This window comes from Clavelina lepadiformis, chromosome 7 (genome assembly GCF_947623445.1).
Source record: "Clavelina lepadiformis chromosome 7, kaClaLepa1.1, whole genome shotgun sequence".
Taxonomy (NCBI): domain Eukaryota; kingdom Metazoa; phylum Chordata; class Ascidiacea; order Aplousobranchia; family Clavelinidae; genus Clavelina; species Clavelina lepadiformis.
The window spans coordinates 11,052,367-11,073,462 of NC_135246.1; the positions used below are offsets into that span (position 1 = coordinate 11,052,367).

Below are 21,096 nucleotides of genomic sequence, written 5' to 3' on the forward strand. Positions count from 1 at the left end.
TATCGGTAGTACGTGTAAGTGCATTGTTACAGACGTGTACTACGCACAATGGTCAAGCATTTTTTTAAATTGTACTCTGTACGTTGCTCAGTGCTTTATAGTAGACTTGTCGGTCGAGCCGAACGCTATAATTTTATTGATTTCTATGTTCGTCACCTGTCGAACAGCTGATTGGTAAAAGCACACAAAAGTTGTACAGCACATTGCCATGCTGTTCAACCAAAACTGTTTAACACCATAATTTATTTGCAAATAAAGATACTTATAAGTGTTATTATAAAAATACTTTGGAATTGGTGTTTATGATTTTGCGTTATAAGTTGATGTTTTCAAGTTTTTGTTATTGTCTACAAAATAACCTTTGCGTTGTTAAAATATTGTCCAATGAAAATCTGTTATCCGGTTTACACACGTGATATAAACAAAATGGCACCAAGTATAAAAACATTCGGCGGTTGACCGCCGAGGAAGAAGGTGGGTGTGATAAATTGTGTTGGTGTTTTGCGTTTATTCTTTTTGCTGTAACTGTTTGCTTATGTCATTATAACAGTTAATTTAGTAGTGATGTTGGATGTCAAATATTCTGTAAAATAGACCGTACTTGAAATTGATAGTTATATTTATCGATAAATTGCAACAGCTGCTTGACCTGTCGGCCTGTTTCTTGTTTAACCCTTATTAGCATATGCGTTGACATTTTGTCAAAATCGATTTTTTGTGTGACATTGCTCTCGTAGCTTATGCACTAGCTCAGCAAGATCCTGTGACGATGGAGAACTTCTGAATAGCTTACTGCTGTAGCGATTTCAAAACGTTAAATTGTTTCCATAATGAGTTATTTGCGTTTTAACTTAATCGGCACATCTGTTGACAAAATGTCAACAATCAGAAACAATAGGAGTTTGGAATGTAAAGTCACTACATAGTAGTTAGCTATTATCACAAAGTGATAACCGGGGACTTACAGGAGAGTAGCATGTGTATTTAGTCAATCACTGTCTGACTAGAAGGAGTTAGATTGCCAGTTGATAACTTGATATAACTCAGAAGAAAAATATTGTCTAAGCAGTTGTGTCGGAAACGTTTGCCTTAGCTCTAACTAGCTCTTACAAGCTCTGCGCAACGTCTACATTCCTAGGGAATCCTTGAATGTGGATGAACAACTCATCGGATAACGAGGCAAAATTGCTGGAAGAACATTTATGCCATCGAAACCAAGGAAATATGGTGTAAAGTTCTCTTGGCTGTGTGAAGCCACATCAGGTTTTGCTCTAAATGGCATTATTTATTCCGGAAAAGAAACCGACTCGACTCCTGACAGAAATCTTGCAAATGATACAGTGATGAACTTGTGTTTTGTTTACTTTGGTACTGGTCGTGACATATACATTGACAGATATTTTACATCTCTTGGTCTTGTTTACAGTCTCTTGCTTCAAAAGCTTACATTGATAGGAACAGTAATGGCTAATCGCCGTGAAGTTTCATCGCAGCTCAAGTCAGCAAGGAGAAGAGAGGTGGAAAGTACTGAAGCATTGTATGACCATTTGAACAACATTCTGCTATTGTCATATGTACCAAAACGAAACAGGAATGTCCTCATGATGTCTTCTTCACACTCTTCTGTTTCCATCACTGAAACTTACAGGAAACCTACAGTTATCATGGATTACAACAAATGTGGAAGTGGAGTAAAGGTGGAGTTGACACTCTTGATGAAAACTGTGAAGAATTCAATTGCTTGAGGAAAACAAATTGTTGGCCAATGGTTAATAATTACAATTTGATAAATGTTGCCAGTAACAACGCATTTCTCATAATCAGAGGCAATGGGAAAAGTAACAAAAAAACAGATTTTCTAAAAAACCTTAGCTTTCAGCTTGCTCAACCATGTGTCATCCAAAGAAAATTGGCGGTAGAAACTAAACTGCTTTCCGAAAAGTTGAGGTACGTTGATGCTGCTACTTCAAGCACTTTCAATGGCGCAGTTCAAGGTATCAAACGGGGAAGATGCTACAGATGTGCAGAGAATACTCGATCTGCATGTGTCGCTTGTAGCCGACGGGTTTACCCACGAAACAGAAAACTTCAGAAGAACAAATAATGCTGGGAATGCTGAACAATTTGTTGTAGTGCTCCACGTTTCTTCGTTTTTGTGTTTGAAAAACATGTGGTAAACCTTCGCTCGTTAAGATTTTCTTGCATTTTATCTGAAAACTAGTAAGCTAAAACTATTCCTGGGAAGACAGCGGACCTCCCAATTAGGATTAATAATTGTTTTGTTAAAGTTTTATCAACATCAAATCATCTAAAACAACAACTTCACTTTAAGACCAGCGCATTTGTATCGAAAAACACAAGGAAATACCATGTTGACAATTTGTCAACATATGTGCCGATTAAGTTACCTAAAATCCCTGTGCTAATAAGGGTTAAACATATATTTGTATGGCGTTTTCACCACATAGCGAGACGTCGTTTAAAGAGAATTAATCACATTACAAATTACTACTGGTACAACTCTTTGTCCACAATCCATGGTTAGCGACATTTAAGTTGTAAAGTGGACACTGACGTAACATAAACAGATTGTAGGTCTAGTGCCGAAGTGCACAACCACAGGATGCATTTGTGTATCAGACCCCAGCTACTCAGATTGTGACGTTACTTGGTTGTGCACTTCTGCACTAGACCCCAGATTGTTATTGTTATAGTCCTATAATGTCGACAATGATTAAAATTTACCTACTTCATGTGCTGAAATTAAAGTTATATCAAATAGAAAGTCAGTCTTTAACAGCTTTATCATAAACTTGTCTGCCTAAGATGTCAAACTTGTTTTTATAGGCTTAACTTTTGCTTTGCTACTACCATAAACTCAAGTATACCTTTATCCATTTGAGACTGACTATTTCACCGTAAATATGTAACGCAGCCTGTTGTTAAAGGTTGACGGCAAGGTTAGGAGAATCGATATGCCAAAAGTTGATTTAAGGTTTTATTGGAGTTAGATTTAGATTAGAAGGTTGGTTTAGGTTACTTTGTTATAACTTTTAACTTCGGTTAACAAGAAACTGTAAAACCTAGCTTAGAACGCACAATTTTTTTGGTGAAATAGTGGCAGACTGGCAGCGTATCCGTTTTTATGTAAAAGTTGTAAAGTAACATAAGTCAGTGATGTATTGCAAGTGTTATCAACAATTAGAATAAATGACTTGAGCTAGTAAGTCAGTGAGTTATTAACAATAGTAATAGTATTTAATTACGTAAAAAATTAAAATGAGACCTTAAGACTGTAAGAGTTAACGTCCAATTCAGCATCAAGACGTTGAATTAGATGCTGTTGAAGGGTTAATACTTCAAAACCACTGTACATCACACATAGTGTTTCAAATACTAAACAAATACATTTTGTTTTGTAGAAAATGTTTTTCGCACCATATGCTTTCAAACAAAACGTAAGCTTACTGGATGGCAAGCTCGTCTCAACCATCAAGTATAAGGTGAAATGTGAATTTAAACTAAATCGTGACATCATAATGATCCAATGATTATTGCACACCAGCGGTGCCCAGCTGCTAAACGCTTTTTGGCTTTTGGGTTACTTTTAAAATGATATAAGAAAACAGCTACCTTACAAAAGGTTATGTATATATTTGATAACAATATGAAATGTTTACACTGATTGAGTATTACTCTTTGCATGTATTTAATATTTAAAACGCAACAAAGTTTTAAGCATCGGTAGAGTAGGTTACATATGTCATTTGTAACAAGAAAACTGTTAATACATTGACGTTGAAACAGTTTCTGAATACTGTGCAATCTACCCACACTGTGTTTGCAATTGACCAGTTCCCAAATTGGTCGATGTCTTGGGCACCCTCGTTGCAAACAATATTAGTACTGTTGTAAAATAATGTGTATTGGTACAAGGAAGTAAGCATGCTGTGTTAAAGCAATCAACATGGATAGGTTATCAGTAATTTCAAAGCACCTCAGGGCTTTGATGTTTTTGCTTTGTAAAACATGCTAATAACAACTGGCTTTATTTCTTTGTCCCCAACGCACTTGACAAAAAATGAAACGAGTGATTGTATTTTTTTAAATGTATTGTTTACACATGTTTTTATGATGTGCAGTCGATTAGATCAGGTGTTTACGTTGCTGGAGAATGGAGCGAGTTCTGTTGCAAGAAAAGCAGCTGCAAAGCAACTTGGCGACGTCCAGAAGAAGCATCCACATGAGTTGAATAATCTTTTTGCCAAGGTATTATTATTTTATCAGCTTAATTTTTTTAAGTAAATTAATGTTAGTTTTATCTGATCAATTAGTTATTGTTTTACAGAAAAATATATTTTGCTAGAGATGGCATCATCAGTTTCTGCATGAGAAATGCAATAAATGAACATAGAAAAGGCAACTCAATTGTGATAAATCTAAAATAGCGTATACAAATATAACATATACAAGTTAAGAGAAGTAAGAAAAAGAAGAGAAAGTAAGCTTCATTTAAACAAAGAAATATGCAATTGTAAAAAATAAAACCTGAAACTTTTCTGCAAAAAAACTTGAGAAGACCAATAGCTGGTTTTGGACAGCAGTTCAGTAGACAGTCTGATAGATTTCAGACTTTATGTTGTATTTATATACACTATTTCAGATTTATCACAGTTGAGTTGCCTTTTCTTTGTTTATTTATTGCATTTGTTTTCTCATACAGAAACTGATGATGCCACTTATAGCCGAAAATATTTATTTGTAAAACAATAACAAACACTGACTAGATGATAAAATTTAAACTGTGATGTAATAGGTTTGGATCAATAGTCTTATTATTTTTGACAGAGATCCTGAGTTATTTCAACCTTTTTTGTATTGGTTTATGCTATTGATATACAGTCGACTCCGCTTAATTCGGACACTTTGGTTCCGCTCACTTTTGGCCGAATTAAGTGGAGAAATGGCTTTGTCCAAATTAAGCGGAAAATCAATTGTTCGTTTCATGGTCATGCGTAAAGGCAGACAACGCATTTAAAGTACTGTATTGTTGCGTAATAAATGAATTGCAGCTGCGCTAACCGCAGTAATTGGCACTGATCGCATAAAACGTCTTCGTTTACTTTGGTGAGCAATTTCACTTTTTGTGCTAAACTTTTCTGTACCATTCTGTTCTACAAGATGGACGCAATTGTACCGAAGTAAAAGCGACTATGAATCTGGCACAGCCTTATATGAGTTAATTGTTGATTGTTACTGCATGGATCGTCATTGTTTCACCATAATCACTCATATTGCAATTGCATTTTGTGTTAAAACGAACGAAGTACTGTTTATTGTGTCATAACTAGGGCAACCAAAAGTCAATATGGTCAATTTTTTTACCTGCTCAGAATGCTATGAAACAAGCACAAAACAAATTTCAGCTTTGTACGACGTGTGGTATAGAAGTTATTAGGTCAGATAAAGTCAAAATGTTACGTTAGGTCAAAATACGGTCAAATTGTTTCGTTAGGTCTTTTTTTTAGGTCAAAATCTATTAAAATTGTAATTTTGTAACCATTTTGTAATATTATTCTTCCGTTTTTCTCTTTTCTTGTACCGCAAACAATTCCAGTCCCGCAAATTTTACTTAGAACCAAAGCCACAAAGAGAGGGAAGGCTTTTCAGCGCGTTTGGTGACGTCACGATGTGACGGCATTGCATTTGAAACTGCAAGTTGTCAATCTTAATACGCAGAAACGAAAAAAAAGTCAACACTAGAAAAGCATTTTGTCATTTTTAAATGCAGCTTTAGATTAGAAAGTTGCTGTAGACATTGTAGAGACTATCAGTATAGCGTTTTTCAAAATGAGGTCAAAATTTAAACGTTTTAGGTCAAAATAAGGGCAAAATTTAAACTTTTTAGGTCAAAATAAGGTCAATATTTAAACTTTTTAGGTCAAAATGAGGTCAAAATTTAAAATTTTTAGGTCAAAAAACTGGTTGCCCTAGTCATAACCTAACGATAGGAATTGCGAACCTGTGTCCGAATTAAGCGGAGAATTGTCCGAATTAACGGGAGTTTTTTATGTTCAATTTTTACTTTTGTTCCGTTCCCGAGCATTTTGGCCGAATAAAGATGTTGTCCCGGTTATCCGGTGTCTGAATTAAGCGGATTCGACTGTATTATATTAAAAATGTAATAACAACATCACTCATTATTATGTTGGTGTATGTTTTGGTTAATGCAGCTTCTCCCTTACATTTGTCACCATGAATGGGATGCTAGAATTGCCGCAGCTGAAGCAGTTGAATCCATAATAAACCAGATTCCTGTGTGGGATCCAACACCTGCTGTTAAACAAGGTATGACAATAAATTCCATTTGAACATCATCATACACTTGTCATATCCACCTATTCAAATTTTAAACTTTATTTTTGTACTCCTTTGTCTTTGATTTGTCTGTAGCATTGGGTAAGTTGTAGTGATAGCTGGTTTAAACCTTAAGTTAGAACTCCGGAAATTTTAATGAAACATTTTTTACAGAACCATCTGACTGCATTTTTCCAGATGGTGACAGGCTTACCTTTGAGAAGTTTGATATTGACAAACTACTTGCACACTCTCAGCTTTTGCTGGGGTCATCTGGAAATGAATATAAGCTTCCCCCTGAAATGGAAGGTATGTCGGTTCCTCTTTTATTGTATATAAGCTTATTTTTCTATATTATATATTTTGTATTATATTTTTATATTATATTTCTATACTATCTTTTTCGTTTGAATGTACATCATTTAAATGCTTCATTGGTGTAGGTCTTGATGCTCAAGAAAGAGTCAAGCGACAACGCAAGATGATAGAAAAGCGCATTGGTTTAACCATGGCAGGCAGCCAATCACTCGGTGTTTCTTCTGATGATCTTTTCAAGTTAGTTTGGTCACTTTTAAATTTCCAGAATACACACACTTTCAGCTTAAAATAGTTTGTTTCTGATGTTCTGCAAGTGATTCCTGTTTATGTTGAGAACTTGAGACTATAATATGTTGTATGTACATTAGGATGTATAGATTGTTTGTATAAGTTTTTGTATATGTTTGAATGTGTTTGCTGTTCATGTAAAGCTAGATGTTCATACGACTGTATTTTTTGTGTTAACCAGTGATGAAGATCTTGTTGTTAAAGCAGAGGAAGTTCCTGAAAGATGGTTGGAATCTGAGAAAAAAAGCAAGCCTGTAAGTTTTTGTGCATTTTAGCAATAATGTGTAGAATACATTAAAATATTCTGTAAAAATATCATTTTTGTACTTGGACCACCAAGACACTGAGCTTTGCTAATGGTCGAAGTATAAAAAAAAAATTTTTTTTAACCAATTAGGTCAACCCAAGCGTTGTACTCCAGCTTGATAAAAACATGAGTAGCCGGGAAAGGAACAGAGCTAAGAGAAAAGCGAAACTTCTCATGAAACAAGTGAGCAAAGAAGTCCCCATGCACACGTAAGTAATCCACTCATTTAAATAAAGTATTGTCTTATCCATTAATTTTTTCCTTACATATAATATTCCTGTCGTTTTTGTTAGGGAAGGTAAAAACTCTGATGGTCAACCTGCTAAAAAGCGTCGAAAAGGTGAAACGGCAATGAATGTCCATAATAAAAATCTCATACAGTGTGAAGATGTTCCTAAGCATGACCCTTCACCAGATGACGTGAGGATAATATTTCTATGCTTGAAACTTGATAATATTTGGCGATTAATGGTTGCTTCTTTCTGAAGTGGACTAGTTGGCCATTTAACTGGATTAGTGATGAATTGATTAATCTCTTGTTCAATCCATCTTGGGAAAATCGTCATGGTGCTTGCTTAGCCCTCCGCAATATAATGAAAAAGCATGGAAAAGGGAGTGGCAGGCATAGAAACATGGACAAACAACAGGTATATATTGAAGAAAGCAATGCTTTAACATGTACAAATACATTTGTAAATAGTAGTTCATTGTTTAATAATGTTATTGTTGTACAGCTTGTTTTCAAGCAAGCTTTAATTTACCATTTAAATGTTTGTTATGTTTCTCCTATGACTATAAGTATTTCATGTTCAGTTGACTGAATCAAACCAGTCCTGGCTTGTGGATCTGGCAATAAGGTTGTTATGTGTTATTTCACTGGATCGCTTTGCTGACTTTGTTTCTGATCAGGTTTCTGGTTTGAACTATCATGTATTATGTCTAATAAATAATTTTCATTGCATTGATAAGGTGTGCTTATTAAGGTTTGTAAATATAACTGGTTGCCCAAAAACTTACACAAATTTTTAGAAGTTTTCTAAACGGCTTTAGGTAGTTGCTCCGGTTCGAGAATCTTGTGCACAAACGTTGAGTGTTGTTGTCGCAATTTTACATGAGAAACATGTCTTTGGTAAATTTATTTAATTTAAAATTCTTGCTTATTATATTTCTTAAAATTGGTTAAAAATTAATATCTTTCTTCATCAATACCGATAAAGAAGCTGTGTTGTTATCTGATATATTTGCAGACGTTATAAAGCTTCTTCTTTATCTTCTATCAAAAGATGAGTGGGAAGTTAGGCAGAGTGCCATGCTATCAATCCAGTACATTGTTGCTGTTAGACAAGTGTGTTGGTTTCATCACAATAACTTTCATAATTTGTGTTTACAGATACAATTTACAATCCATGTATATTTAGGACTTGCAAAGTGGAATTTTAGATATATGTTTTCCCTCAATATTAAAAGGCTTACATGATAGCGATGGTGATGTTAGAAATGTTTCAGCCAAAGCATTGCTACCAACTACTGATTTGCTATACAGTAATGCTAAATATGAAAGAGAGGTAAATCTGTTATACTATTTGTCATTTTTATTATTAATTCCACAATAAGTGCTTTCATTGATTTTGCAAAAGTTTCATACAGAATAGGAGTGTAAAATAGATTTCAATGGGTTGTTATTTTTATGTTAGCTGAATGCTTTATTGTCAATGTTGTGGAATGGATTGAAAGAGTATGATGAGTTAACTGCATCTACACAATCTGTTTTGTTGCTACTATCAAAGCTCATTAGAGTTGTTTCTTTTGATAAGATATGGTAAGTTACTGAACAAGTTTCATTAGAAATAGTTGCACTACATTTGCTTTCAATTGGTATTTACCATTCTGTTTTTATGAATTTTTACCGTTCCTTATTTCTTGTTGCCATCAAGCCAGTCCAAGAAGCCCCAAAACCTTCTCACCTACTTATGGCCATTCTTTCATCATGCTTTAGGAAGTGTTAGAGAGGCATCTTTGTTAACAGTACTGACTTTCTTAAATGATGAAAAAGACAGAGTATGTAATTTGATGTTATTGTTAGGTTTGTCTTGATAATTTAGGTATTTATTATTAATTTTTTTTAATTGATTTAATTTTAACATTTTGCTGAAATAAAACTTCATTACCTAATGTGGCTGGTTTATATATAGAAACTGACCTGGCTTTCAACAATATGCCTTGACGGCTTATGGAATATTTTTCAATGCTGTCTGCTAGAGCCAAACCAAAATATTAGAAGCTTGTCAATGGAGGTAAGGTAAAAATACTGTATCTGTGAGATGAACTTTTTAATTGAGCAATAAGAATGTTAACGTGTAACTTAAATGATTAACTTTGCCAATTGTAAGCTTTTAGTCTTATCAAATTTTGTCCTTGTTGTTTACTGTTAAGGTTTTCATATCATTTGTGCGAAAATGTCCGTGTGAGTCTCTTCTTCTATGTGCATATCATGTACCAAAATGGCTGGATTTGGTTTGTCAGCCAACCCTTGTACCTTACGATGCAGCGTCACTGATAGATGTCAATCATATCACAAATCCTGTACGTACCTCTGACCAGCTCTGTTTTGTATATTTTCTTTTAAATCATGGCCGCTTTTCTGACTTGCAGGCCAACTTAAATGCAAAAATGTCCAAAAATGATCAGCAAAAGATGATTGGTGGCATCATATCAACTTCACAGGTTGATGGGGATATTGAAGAATACATAATGAAGTCAAGAGAATGTGTTGCCAGGTGCTTCTTTTGCTGAAATTATGTTACTATTCCTTAGTGTAATTGTTCACCTTGTTAATGCTTATTTTAAGAGCATTCATCCAGTTGTAAAATTGTTATGATTTATTATTAAATTGCGATATTTTTATGTAGGATGATTGGAATTTTTTGTTGTCATTATTTACATTCAATCCCTGAAAACAGTTCCCCTGATTCACCAGCTGCCATGATTAAAACTCACTTGCTATTTTTTCTGAGTTCTCAGCTAGCAATTAAACGAATAATTGCGGCTTTAGTTATCACAAATTGGTGGGAAGAAACTTTGCACTTTGCTTTGGTGAGAACTGAATAAATTATGTTTTAATGCTTGTTTCTCATTATATGTGTTTACTGTTTAAACAAGCAAATAACTTAAAAGAATGTTACATTTAGCTACTGTATCAAACCAATCATTTCTAGTCTTTTTGGTCATGACATCGCTTAATAAATCCACCATGGTCCCAGCCGATTTTGAACTGAATAAATAATTTAATAAGAAAAGCTATTTCGGTTTTCACAACATTAGTCATACCCATGTGACCATGTCTTTATTGTATCAGGGCAATGATGATTTGTTCAAAAACGGTCAGTTTTGTCAAAATAAGTCACTGTTTGTTCAGGAATACAATGCACGTATATAATTGAAAATGGGTTTATTTAGCAAAGTTTCAATTTAATAACCACGAATTTTAAAGTGCATTTTAGATAAAAAAAAATAATGTCCCAAGCCAATTGGATTTAATAAAGGGATAGATTTATTACTCGTAGTATTATTAAGCGAATTCTACTGTATACACTTCATTATTAGTATTCAGCTATTTACTTCAGCAATAAGCAATATTTTTGTTATTTAACAAGTACAATAACAATTTTACAAAATTTAAACATATTCTATATTTCTTTAGCCTTTCCCTTCATCGGTGTCTGCAGAAATTCACTGTGCGTTGTATAAAGTTCAGTCTGAGTATCTATATTTCAGTGAGATTACAACAAAGTTTTGTCAAATTCAAAGTGACATCAAATCCTTATTGAATAGCATATCTATGAGCGGTGTGAACACTCAGGTAATTTTAATCAGAGTGCGCAGTGTTTCCAGGCTTACTATTGACAGTTCCAGTTTTTCATATTGTATTAAACTACGGCAGGCATGTGCAACCTTTTTCACTGGAGGGCCAAATACAAAATTTTGAATGACAACGCGGGCCACATGATTTTTTCAGAAAAAATTAGTATCATAAAACGACTTTCCTATGCAGTTTATATAGTTAAGAAATAGATTTAATGTAGTCCACGACACGAAAATGCGAAAATTTCGAAAATTTCCATTGCTTTGATGTAAACTGCATCAAATAGTGATGGCTAGTATGAACTTCTAACATTTTGCTGAGCACCACGCGGGCCACTGGTTGCACATGTCTGAACTACGGTAAGTTATTTTAAACAAGTAAGTCGCCAGTTAACTGCAGTGATCCTTTATTGTAGATGATTTCAACAAAGGCTGTTTATTCGTTTGATGAAGTTCTTGATATCTGTGTGAAGCAGTTTCCTCAGATTGTTCCTCGAAGTTCAAAAGGTTGGATGTGCAAACTGGTTATAAATTATAGTCTGTTCTTGATAGTTGAATATGTTTATTATGGTGTTGACTCTACTTTATTGGGATTACCACAAGGTCTCATGGAGCAACGCAACCTATTGTTAAAGCTGACAGAGACAGCACAGTCAATGCAGACATCCTTGGATCGTCAGGTGAAGAGCTATGCAGCTGCTGCGATTGTAGGTGCGGCTCAATGTGTCAAGAACCAGCATGAACTATGGAAATTACCAGTAAAGCTGAACCCAATAATAAGACCCTTAATGGACTCAATAAAGGTAATTTAAAAAAAATTTTGTTGAAGTTCATCGAAATATTGAAGTTTGTGTACAGGGCAAAAGAGTTGCGGTTAATCTCTGTTTTTATTGCTATTCTGGAAGCATTTAATTGTCAGTTTGTTTATTCTTTGATAAATTATTCTCAACTAAATCCTGTGTTTACAGAAAGAACAAAATTTTGTTGTTCGGTGTTCCATTTCCACTGCTGTAGCACGACTTCTTGGACTTTGTGCTGATCGTGTTCCTTGCCCCAATGTGAAATTAATACGCAATCTATGCAATTTTTTAACGTCTTCTAGTGTACACTGCCCTCGCCCAGATGACCTCAAAAATGAATTCTCCGGTATATTTTAACACGTAAATTTTGATTAATAAATAATGTACTGAGATGAAATAACTTGTCCGGCTGTTATTAAAATTGAAATGTTAGGTGAACCAAAGCTCCAAAAGTTAGCTGCAGTGTTGCAGCTCCCACCTTTTCCAATTAAACCCGAAAAACACTGCTTTTCAGCTTTCTTCCATGCTGAATATCCCTATGCCCACAATTTAGTATGAAATCAACAAAACCAGTGTCCAACCCACTTGCATGGTTTTTGAACAAATCACTGTTTGTGCATCGTCGAAATATTTTTTTGTTGTGAATAAAGATGAAGCCTTGAAAGCATGTGCACTTCCACGAGAACGAATCAAAACTGATGGTTTGCTTACCCAACTCAGACGAACTGAAGAAAGCTTGATCGAGATTAGCAAAAAGAAGAGAGGTGGAGAAAAAATGGATAATTCAGATAAGGTGCTTTACTAAAATAGCTATCTTTTTTCCGATTTATCTTGTTGGAAATAAGTTCATATTCGTCATTTTTTACCCGTAACTTGCCATTCCAGACTGTTTGTACGACAGGATTCAAAGGTGCACAGCAGTGTTTGCAAGCCATATGTGAAATGTATCAATGCAATTTTATGGATATGGTTCCATACCTGTGGGAGATGGTCTCCTTGTTGCAAAGTCAGTGGCTTTAAACTATTGATGCCAATATTAAGCAACACACTAATCAATATTGTTACCTTGTTGGTTACCATAAATTTTCTGACTGCCATTTACACATATCATTTACACTGTGTTAAACTCAACTTACAGATAGCAACATATCAAATACAATAGATATATCAAATGAAGATGTGGATAATATCTTGAAAAGTTTAATCACATTTCAAGTGATCATTCCTGTAATTTCTGAAGAGAATTTGCAAAAAAAGGTATTTTCACTCTCATAACTTCTAATTGTAGTGTATTTTTATAATGCTGGGTGTCATTTTTCAATGAAGAGCTTTGAAAAGCTAATTTGTCGAGGGTCAGCATTGATGTATATTTTAAACTCTTTATTTTTATTTAGATATTTGGTCTTCTTACTAACATAATATCTTTGTCGTGGAGCAACTCCTCTTGCTTACGATTCTTATCCGCTCGATGCATTGCTGTTGTAGCCAAGCACATGCCAGACAAAGCGATGCCCATAGTGGTAGATCAGGTAACTGGAAGAACAAATGAACATTCTATGATAAAGTCTGTTTTTTGCTATAACTTTTATTTGACAATTTTGATGTTTGCATATGTTGCAGGTTCTTTGTAATCTTGACATAACTAAAGACATCTATAAAAGAAAGGGCTCAATTGAAACAATAGCAAGTATGTGTCATGACATGATGTACAATCCAGTGATTTTCAACCTTTGCTTTTCATGCTCGCAGACTGCTAAATGTAAAATTCTTTGTAGGCCGGTAGCATAAAAATTTAACTAACTGGTTGAACCTACAATAGAAATAATGGTCAGGGAGGGGGCTACACATACCAGGACAGCAACCTGCTTAATATGTTAAACCTGAAATGCAAAAAAAGATGGTCAAATTTAAACTCCAAGGAAATTATTGTGTCATTATGTGACAAACTTCTTGCACTCCTGCTATCACTAACCACATTTATTGGTGCCACAAATCCACAATGTTGCTGCAACCCACTTGCCGCTACTGCATTGATTAGTCGCCATATAAAATACCTTGAGTACCTAACCAGCAGCATAGGGGGACCATCACCAAAACTTTCAAGACATGCATGTATTTTGGTCTGATTCATTGTATTTAAAACGGTTTTTGTCAAGTTTCATAAGCCGGGAAAATGTTTAAAAATACAAACTTTTCTCTGTGGATCCCCAAAAGTTATTGCGGCTGTTGAAAACCAGTAGTATTGTGTACAACATTCTAAGTTATCATCAAGCTGTGATTATTATTATATTATAAACATTGCATGTAATTTTTGTTGTAGATAAGTTCTTACATCTACATTCGTTTTATCTCGTCTCAATTTAATTTGCTTCACAGATATCATAACAGAGATGGGCATGGCTGTAGTATCATACACCATTCTTCTTATCGTGCCACTTCTCGGATGTATGAGTGATCACGACACCCAGATTCGCCTTTTGTCCACACATTGTTTTGCACAACTTATACAGTTTATACCTGTCGAGGTATCGTTTATTATCTTGTATCTCTTGCTTGGAGGTTTTAATATTTCAATGTTGATTGAATAATGGTCACTTTGGTCTTTATATTGAGATTGACCAGTTCAACTTCACAGGCCAGCATTCCAGATGCCCTTAATATGCCTGAAAATTTGATTGACCGAAAAAAGAAGGATCGACGATTTCTTGAACAACTCTTAAACAGTCAGTCGCTTGAATCGTATGAAGTCCCTGTTCGAATTAAAGCAACTCTGAGATCTTATCAAAAGGTGGAAGTTGCTCCTTAACGTTTGTATATCACACAAACGTGTGTAAAAATTTTCATTAATATAACATGTATTAGATATTGTACACGACTGATTTCACATACTTGTGCATATTTGCAAAATAAATTTGTCATTGTTTTGCAGGATGGAGTAAAGTGGTTGGCGTTCCTTAATCGTTACAAGCTGCACGGAGTTCTGTGTGATGAGATGGGTTTGGGCAAAACACTGCAGACTATTTGTATTATAGCATCAGATCATTATTACAAGATGAAAAAACACAAGGTTTGACCAGAGAATTACAATTATATTGGATTTAGAATTATTTGAATTGAATTACAAAGATCAGTTAACTTAAAAGCAATTTTAATTAGGAAGAAAATCCTGTGGAAAATATGAAGCTAACGTCGCTTGTTGTGTGTCCACCAACCCTGACTGGTCATTGGGTTGAAGAAATCAGGAAGTTCTGTGATGATTTGGATCCTTTGCAGTATGCTGGAAACCCACAAGAAAGAGCAAGGTGTTATACTCAGCAGAGTGTAACTAATTTAACCCTTAACTTAATGTATGGTTGATGATTGATGTGACTCTCATTAAGAAATATCGTGTAATGATAAGGATATTGTTATGAGCCCATCCAGGTTTGTCATGTTATTTAAATTAGGCTTCAAGGAGAAGTGAAAAAGCACAATATTGTTGTTGCGTCATATGAAGTTGTACGAAACGATATCACTTTTTTCAGGTAATTATATCATAGATCTCTTAGGCCAGTGGTTCTTAACTTTTTTCATTTGTTTTCCCATTCATGCCAACTACGAAACCCAAATTTTCTCCTTGGGGCGATTGCGCAGTGTCTACATTGCAAAATGCATATTAAACAGTAAACTGTACCGCATAATATGTCTTTATTTACAACAAAACTTCTTTCATAAGTATGACTTTTGTTTAAAAAAATATATAGGTGTTAATCGTTTCCCACCTAAACTTTCTCACTGGTTGAAAATCTCCCATTGGTTAAAAACCGCTGCCCTAGATGCATAAACTCGATTTTATTAGTTATTATAACTTATGGCTTGCCTTATTTAACTTTTGATTAATTCTTTTCATTTATTCCAGTAAAATAAAATGGAACTACTATGTGCTGGATGAAGGTCATGCCATAAGAAATGGCAAAAGTAAAACTTCACAAAGGATCAAGTCTCTTTTCTCCAACCATCGTCTTATTCTCACTGGAACTCCAATCCAGGTTTGCGTTTTTGTCGTGTTATTCACAATTATTACATTCTGTTGGTGTTTTAGATGTTATTTCGTTTTTAAACTTTTTTGCTTTCATCATTTTTACATGTAAGTAAATAAATAACTACACAGTTGCATTTACAGAACAGCGTTTTAGAGCTCTGGTCTCTTTTTGATTTCTTGATCCCTGGGTTTCTTGGCTCTGAGCAGGAGTTCAATCTTCGATATACGAAACCAATCTTGGCAAGTCGGGATGCAAAAAGTTCATCAAAGGAACAGGAAAATGGTAAAGTAGTTTTGCTATGCATTGCAATTTGTATTCATACAAAAATTACTCGTACAATAATGTCTTAATTGAATTGCAATATTATGCCATAAAAATACTTTTGGTATATATCGGAAAGCAAAGAGTTTACATATAGTGCAATATTGTCTATATTATTCTTTATTGTTTATTTTTTGATCGATAACAAAACAAAAACAAACACATCCATAAAATTTTGCAATGTTTGTACAGACTTTTGTATTTGTATTCTACTAGCCACATATTGACACATTTATATCCTAGTAGTCACCAAACAATAACTGCTGTAAAGTTTACATACGCCACGCAAAAAGCACTTTGCTTTAAAAAATTTTGTTCACTCGAGTTAATCTGTGTGATCTCAAATGCCATGCAAAAAAAACAAAAGCCAATACAGTAGAAAACAATGCCAAATAAAATTAAAATGCACAGTGCCATATTTAATACTAAAACAACATAAACAGTTTAGCGCTCCACTGATTACATTTTTTCACTTTCATAGTTACTCTTGGGTAGTTTTATTTATCTGTCAACAGCTCCTTTGATGGAGTGGTCTGTGTGCTTGATATGTGCACTTGAAGTTGGCCTTGCTTGATGCTTACCTCATCATAGTCGACCATGTACAGCATGCTTTCATCATCATTATTATCTATTGCTATAAAGGGCCGGTGTGGTCTTCTCATCTGTGAAATCAGTGTTTCATTATGCTGTGCTAAAAAACTCTACCACAAAATCTTTAAAAGTACCAGCTTTGGGTCAGAACACTAACCTTGTACCAAAAACACGACGAAACAAAGAGCACTAGTGCAAGCCCGATAACGGAACAAACAACAATCGCCATAATTTCTGCTGCTGTGAGTTGATCAGGTGTTAACTCATGACGGTCCTGACAACAGAACATTTTCAATATATTTTTATCACGTTTCAGTTGTATCAAAGTAATTGTGCTTAGTGGATGTAATTGCAAAGATTTTCCAAGGGTTTTCAACATTGACAATTTCATGGAATCGGTCCATGACAAAATGGTTCAAGTCTTTGCACACTTCATTTTAAGCAATTTACAACGACTCCAACCAGATTTTATTAAATATTTCACCTACATCATCATCTCCAGAACCTTGGTTTGTAGAGTCTTCAAATCTTTTGTCTCTAATTAACATGTCACTGTCCATTATTTCTCGTAGCTGTACATGATAGTTTTCAAAATCTTGCTGTCCAGAAACTATGATAGTCCCAATTACCATAATTAAGATAGTAACTGTGTTCATATTTGCTATTTATGGACTTGGACACCTTTGTTTAAATAAATAAGCTCTTTATTTCTGTAAAATAACAGCATTATTTCTGTTTTGCTCACAGATATTTAATATTTATTGAAGTTTAATTCCTATCTTTTTTTACAACTTTATTCATGACATTTCTCAATTCTTCTTAACCATTGCATCACCACATCACTGTGTGCATCTAACTTGAACATTTGTTGTATGATTGCATAATGTACTTTCCGTGTGTGATCGTATTTGGTACTATTAATAAGTAACAGTTTGTTTGCTGGAACACACGATTATAAATGAAGTTTGAGTCAAGTGACTTCAAACCAATAAAACACCATCGACTGCCTCAATGCGTTAATATCAACCTCAAATATTATGATTATAAAATGTCTTTCTGTCTTTGTTGCAAACAAGGAAAGCTTTTTACTGTACGACTAGGAAAGAGACACAGCTGTAAAAATAAAACAAATTTTATTTCCATTTCAAGGCTTTAGTTTACCAAAAGTAGAAATTTATTGCGATGTTTCATCTTTCTGTTACAATATTTACTTATGACAAGTTTATAAATTACAGATTTATCATACTTTCTGAAGTTGTATAAATAAATTTTCAAGTGCAAAACCGCATGGTACATAAAATAACAATTGCAATTGGGAAGAACTTTTGGTTTTTTAGGTCTTCTTGCAATGGAAGCGCTTCATCGACAGGTTCTTCCATTTATGCTGAGAAGAATGAAAGAAGATGTACTTCAAGATCTTCCTCCAAAGATTATCCAGGACTACTACTGCGATTTAAGCCCTTTACAGGTACATATACCTATAAGGTATCATTTTGTGTGGGCCTTTATATGAAGTTGCTATCACAATGTTAGTTAGTACTCCCCATAATTTCAGTGGACTTTTCTGTGATATCTATATTTACAGTATGTTATAGTGTTGACTTTTAAAATCTAACCATTTAATGCAGCTTCAACTTTATGAGGACTTTGCCAAGTCTAGAGCAAAGAAAAATGCGGAATCATCAATTAATACCATTGATGCAGACAAAGATCAAAAGAGCAGGATGAAAGGAGCATCTCATGTGTTTCAGGTATGCATTAAAAAAGGTCTGTCTGTATAGAAAAAAAGTGCTTTTTACCCAAAGGAATGATTTGGAATTGCAAAATTGTTTTAATTGTTCCCTATCTCCCCATTGACAAAAGCTTTACTAGGTACAGATACTAAATTCAAATAAACATTATCTTGATATACTTCTATTACATATGTTAGTGTAATTTGCAGTTTTTATGGCATCAATTTCAATTTGTTACAATAGCCTTACATATCATTTGTGTAGCCTATATCTTTTTTTCTACATGCAGGCTCTCCAGTACCTGCAGAAAGTGTGCAACCATCCACTGTTTGTGGTAACACCAAACCATCCACAGTTTAAGCCTATTTTAGGGCAGCTAAAGAATGCTAATACTTCACTGCATGACATTAAGCATGCAACGAAGCTAACTGCGCTGAGGCAGCTATTACTGGACTGTGGTATTGGAGGTATTTAGGAATAAATGGAATTTGATTTCACGTTAATATTTTACTTATAAATTTTTGTATTCTTATTTTATCGCCATGGTCTCCATGATTTTTCTGGACTACCTTGTTTCAGTAACTGGTGATTCCTTTGCTGAGCAATCTGTGGTGAATCAACACAGAGCATTAATCTTTTGTCAACACAAAAATCTCCTTGATATTATTGAGAATGACCTGCTGACTGCCTTGATGCCCAGCGTTACATTTCTTCGCTTAGATGGTGGTATCCCAGCCAACCAAAGATTTTCAATTGTATCGAGGTGAAATTATGTGTGAGCTAGCAAGCTTTAAATTAATTCAGCATAGTGTTTTACGTAACCCACAAGTGAAAACACTATTTTGTGCACTGCTATCATTCAGGTTCAACAACGATCCCTCAATCGATATCCTACTTCTAACTACCAAAGTTGGTGGGCTGGGTTTGAATCTGACTGGTGCTGACACTGTTATATTTGTTGAACATGACTGGAACCCTATGGTTGACTTACAGGTCAATATGTTCATTGAATTAGGCACACAGGATGTGACCATCCTGGTTTGTGGTTAAATTTTCTTCAAATCTTTCTGCTAATAAGTCCATTTTCAACTTGATTTGTAACTTACTTTTATTAAAATATGTTAATTAAATAACACATTCCTTGACCTAGTATTTCGACTTTAAGGACAAAATGTTTGGTGGCGAACTTAGCGCAATATTGCAATTATAATGACTTCTTTCAGGCAATGGACAGAGCTCATCGCATTGGTCAAAAGAAAGTGGTCAACGTGTATCGTTTGATTACTCGCGGTACTTTGGAAGAAAAAATCCTTGGCCTTCAAAAGTTTAAATTAAGTATAGCAAACACAGTCGTGGGGGATGACAACAGAGGGCTGCAGAGTATGGGAACAAATCAAGTTCTGGGTCTTTTCACTCTAGACAAGGTGAGTGAGATATATCTATTAACTACATTCACTTTTATAACACTTTGTTAGGGACGGTTATCTCCTAGTGCAGCTAGTTATAGTTGCTTACTCTAGTTGTTTAACTTATGATGTTTAAGCAGATGTTAACATACTTACATTTTTATAGAAAATCCAAATACTAAAATTTTTTACGTTGTTGATTTCAACCACCAAGTTATTATGGACAAGCAATCATGTTATTCAAGTTAGCTGTTAGATTAAAATAAAACTTGACTGGGCAAACTAAACTTTAAACTGTGATAAAAAAATTACATTGATATGTTTAATATTTAGAGCACAACTTCGAAGGCCAAATCGTCGAGTGAAGCCTCTAGCAGGGGATTAAGATCAATGATGGAAGGACTGGAAGAACTCTGGGATCAGAGTCAGTATGATGAAGAATATAATCTAGATAATTTTATTCAAAAACTCTCTGACAAATGAAACGATTTGAAACATCAACCCTAGTTCATACCATTGCAATAAACATGGTTAGCAATCATATTTTCAATTAAATTTGTTTTATGCTCCGAGTCCAAGGTTTTACTTTAAAACAGATGACATAGTTAAGTTTATTTTTTGCTTGGCATAGGATGATTTGTATTCGATGTTTGAATTTGTTTACATGTATCCAAGATGACAGTTCTGCACTGCTTGATATATTTCCGATCTATTTTATTATATTTGTGTATTTCTGTTATTTCTGTTCCCATTTGAAACGTTTTGTGTAAAAAAAATTGGTTACCTATATGCTACATGGTTTTTTTCTTCAAGCGAGTTGTGGTTCCTTGTCTAAGTGCTAATATTATTACCGCTTATTCATGCATGTTTCTGTGTATCTGATTCTGTTGTTTGAGGTATCGACCGTAGAACAATAGCTGACTCACTCAAAAGTTTTAACATTATTGAAATCGGTAATTTGATACGTGGATCCTTTCTGTGTAATTATAGCAGCGAGTGTTATAAAAGAAAATACAAGTTTGTATCTCAGTCTTTCGGAAACAGGTAGATAGCACAAGCAAAGTTATCTTTAGAGGCGTATGAGATGGTGTA

The 21,096-nt window shown here is 34.4% G+C and overlaps 2 protein-coding genes across 3 annotated transcripts; one reads left to right on the forward strand and one right to left on the reverse strand.

Annotated features, from left to right (window-relative positions):
* Positions 1 to 403: 403 nt before the first annotated feature.
* On the forward strand, positions 404 to 21,033 carry LOC143464601 (TATA-binding protein-associated factor 172-like). 2 transcript variants are annotated; one of them, XM_076962475.1, is made up of 43 exons: positions 404 to 474; positions 3,423 to 3,503; positions 4,143 to 4,269; positions 6,234 to 6,348; positions 6,532 to 6,666; positions 6,801 to 6,912; positions 7,145 to 7,217; positions 7,361 to 7,479; positions 7,564 to 7,690; positions 7,759 to 7,917; positions 8,084 to 8,179; positions 8,321 to 8,399; positions 8,518 to 8,615; positions 8,689 to 8,835; positions 8,965 to 9,089; positions 9,205 to 9,328; positions 9,463 to 9,564; positions 9,704 to 9,853; positions 9,923 to 10,047; positions 10,180 to 10,363; positions 10,971 to 11,129; positions 11,548 to 11,638; positions 11,735 to 11,934; positions 12,100 to 12,277; positions 12,582 to 12,724; positions 12,817 to 12,937; positions 13,070 to 13,188; positions 13,326 to 13,460; positions 13,552 to 13,618; positions 14,308 to 14,456; positions 14,567 to 14,719; positions 14,861 to 14,998; positions 15,088 to 15,233; positions 15,378 to 15,455; positions 15,830 to 15,959; positions 16,094 to 16,235; positions 18,203 to 18,333; positions 18,494 to 18,616; positions 18,888 to 19,065; positions 19,178 to 19,361; positions 19,462 to 19,591; positions 19,822 to 20,022; positions 20,338 to 21,033. In XM_076962475.1, the coding sequence occupies exons 2-43, from the start codon at positions 3,472 to 3,474 to the stop codon at positions 20,485 to 20,487; spliced, it is 5,475 nt and encodes a 1,824-aa protein (XP_076818590.1). In that variant the 5' UTR covers positions 404 to 474; positions 3,423 to 3,471; the 3' UTR covers positions 20,488 to 21,033. The 2 variants fall into 2 exon arrangements, with proteins under 2 accessions (XP_076818590.1, XP_076818589.1); XM_076962474.1 differs by lacking the exon at positions 404 to 474 and adding an exon at positions 481 to 666 and having other exon boundaries at positions 2,431 to 3,503.
* On the reverse strand, positions 16,245 to 17,571 carry LOC143464603 (uncharacterized). The gene is made up of 3 exons (XM_076962479.1): positions 17,354 to 17,571; positions 17,023 to 17,139; positions 16,245 to 16,936 (listed from the first exon to the last, which is right to left on the reverse strand). Exons 1-3 carry the CDS (start codon positions 17,519 to 17,521, stop codon positions 16,772 to 16,774), a joined length of 450 nt encoding a protein of 149 aa, XP_076818594.1. The 5' UTR covers positions 17,522 to 17,571; the 3' UTR covers positions 16,245 to 16,771.
* Positions 21,034 to 21,096: the final 63 nt, after the last annotated feature.

Excerpts from the sequence above, each read along its gene's own strand:
- LOC143464601 (XM_076962475.1), top strand. The coding sequence starts at position 3,472 with ATGGCAAGCTCGTCTCAACCATCAAGTATAAG. Across the intron at positions 6,913-7,144 it reads TCTTCTGATGATCTTTTCAA|TGATGAAGATCTTGTTGTTA; the intron begins GTTAGTTTGGTC and ends TGTGTTAACCAG. Across the intron at positions 7,691-7,758 it reads ATGACCCTTCACCAGATGAC|TGGACTAGTTGGCCATTTAA; the intron begins GTGAGGATAATA and ends TTCTTTCTGAAG.
- LOC143464603 (XM_076962479.1), bottom strand. The coding sequence starts at position 17,521 with ATGAACACAGTTACTATCTTAATTATGGTAATTGGGACTATCATAGTT. Across the intron at positions 17,140-17,353 it reads AAGGTTCTGGAGATGATGAT|GACCGTCATGAGTTAACACC; the intron begins GTAGGTGAAATA and ends TTCTGTTGTCAG. Across the intron at positions 16,937-17,022 it reads CGTCGTGTTTTTGGTACAAG|ATGAGAAGACCACACCGGCC; the intron begins GTTAGTGTTCTG and ends CTGATTTCACAG.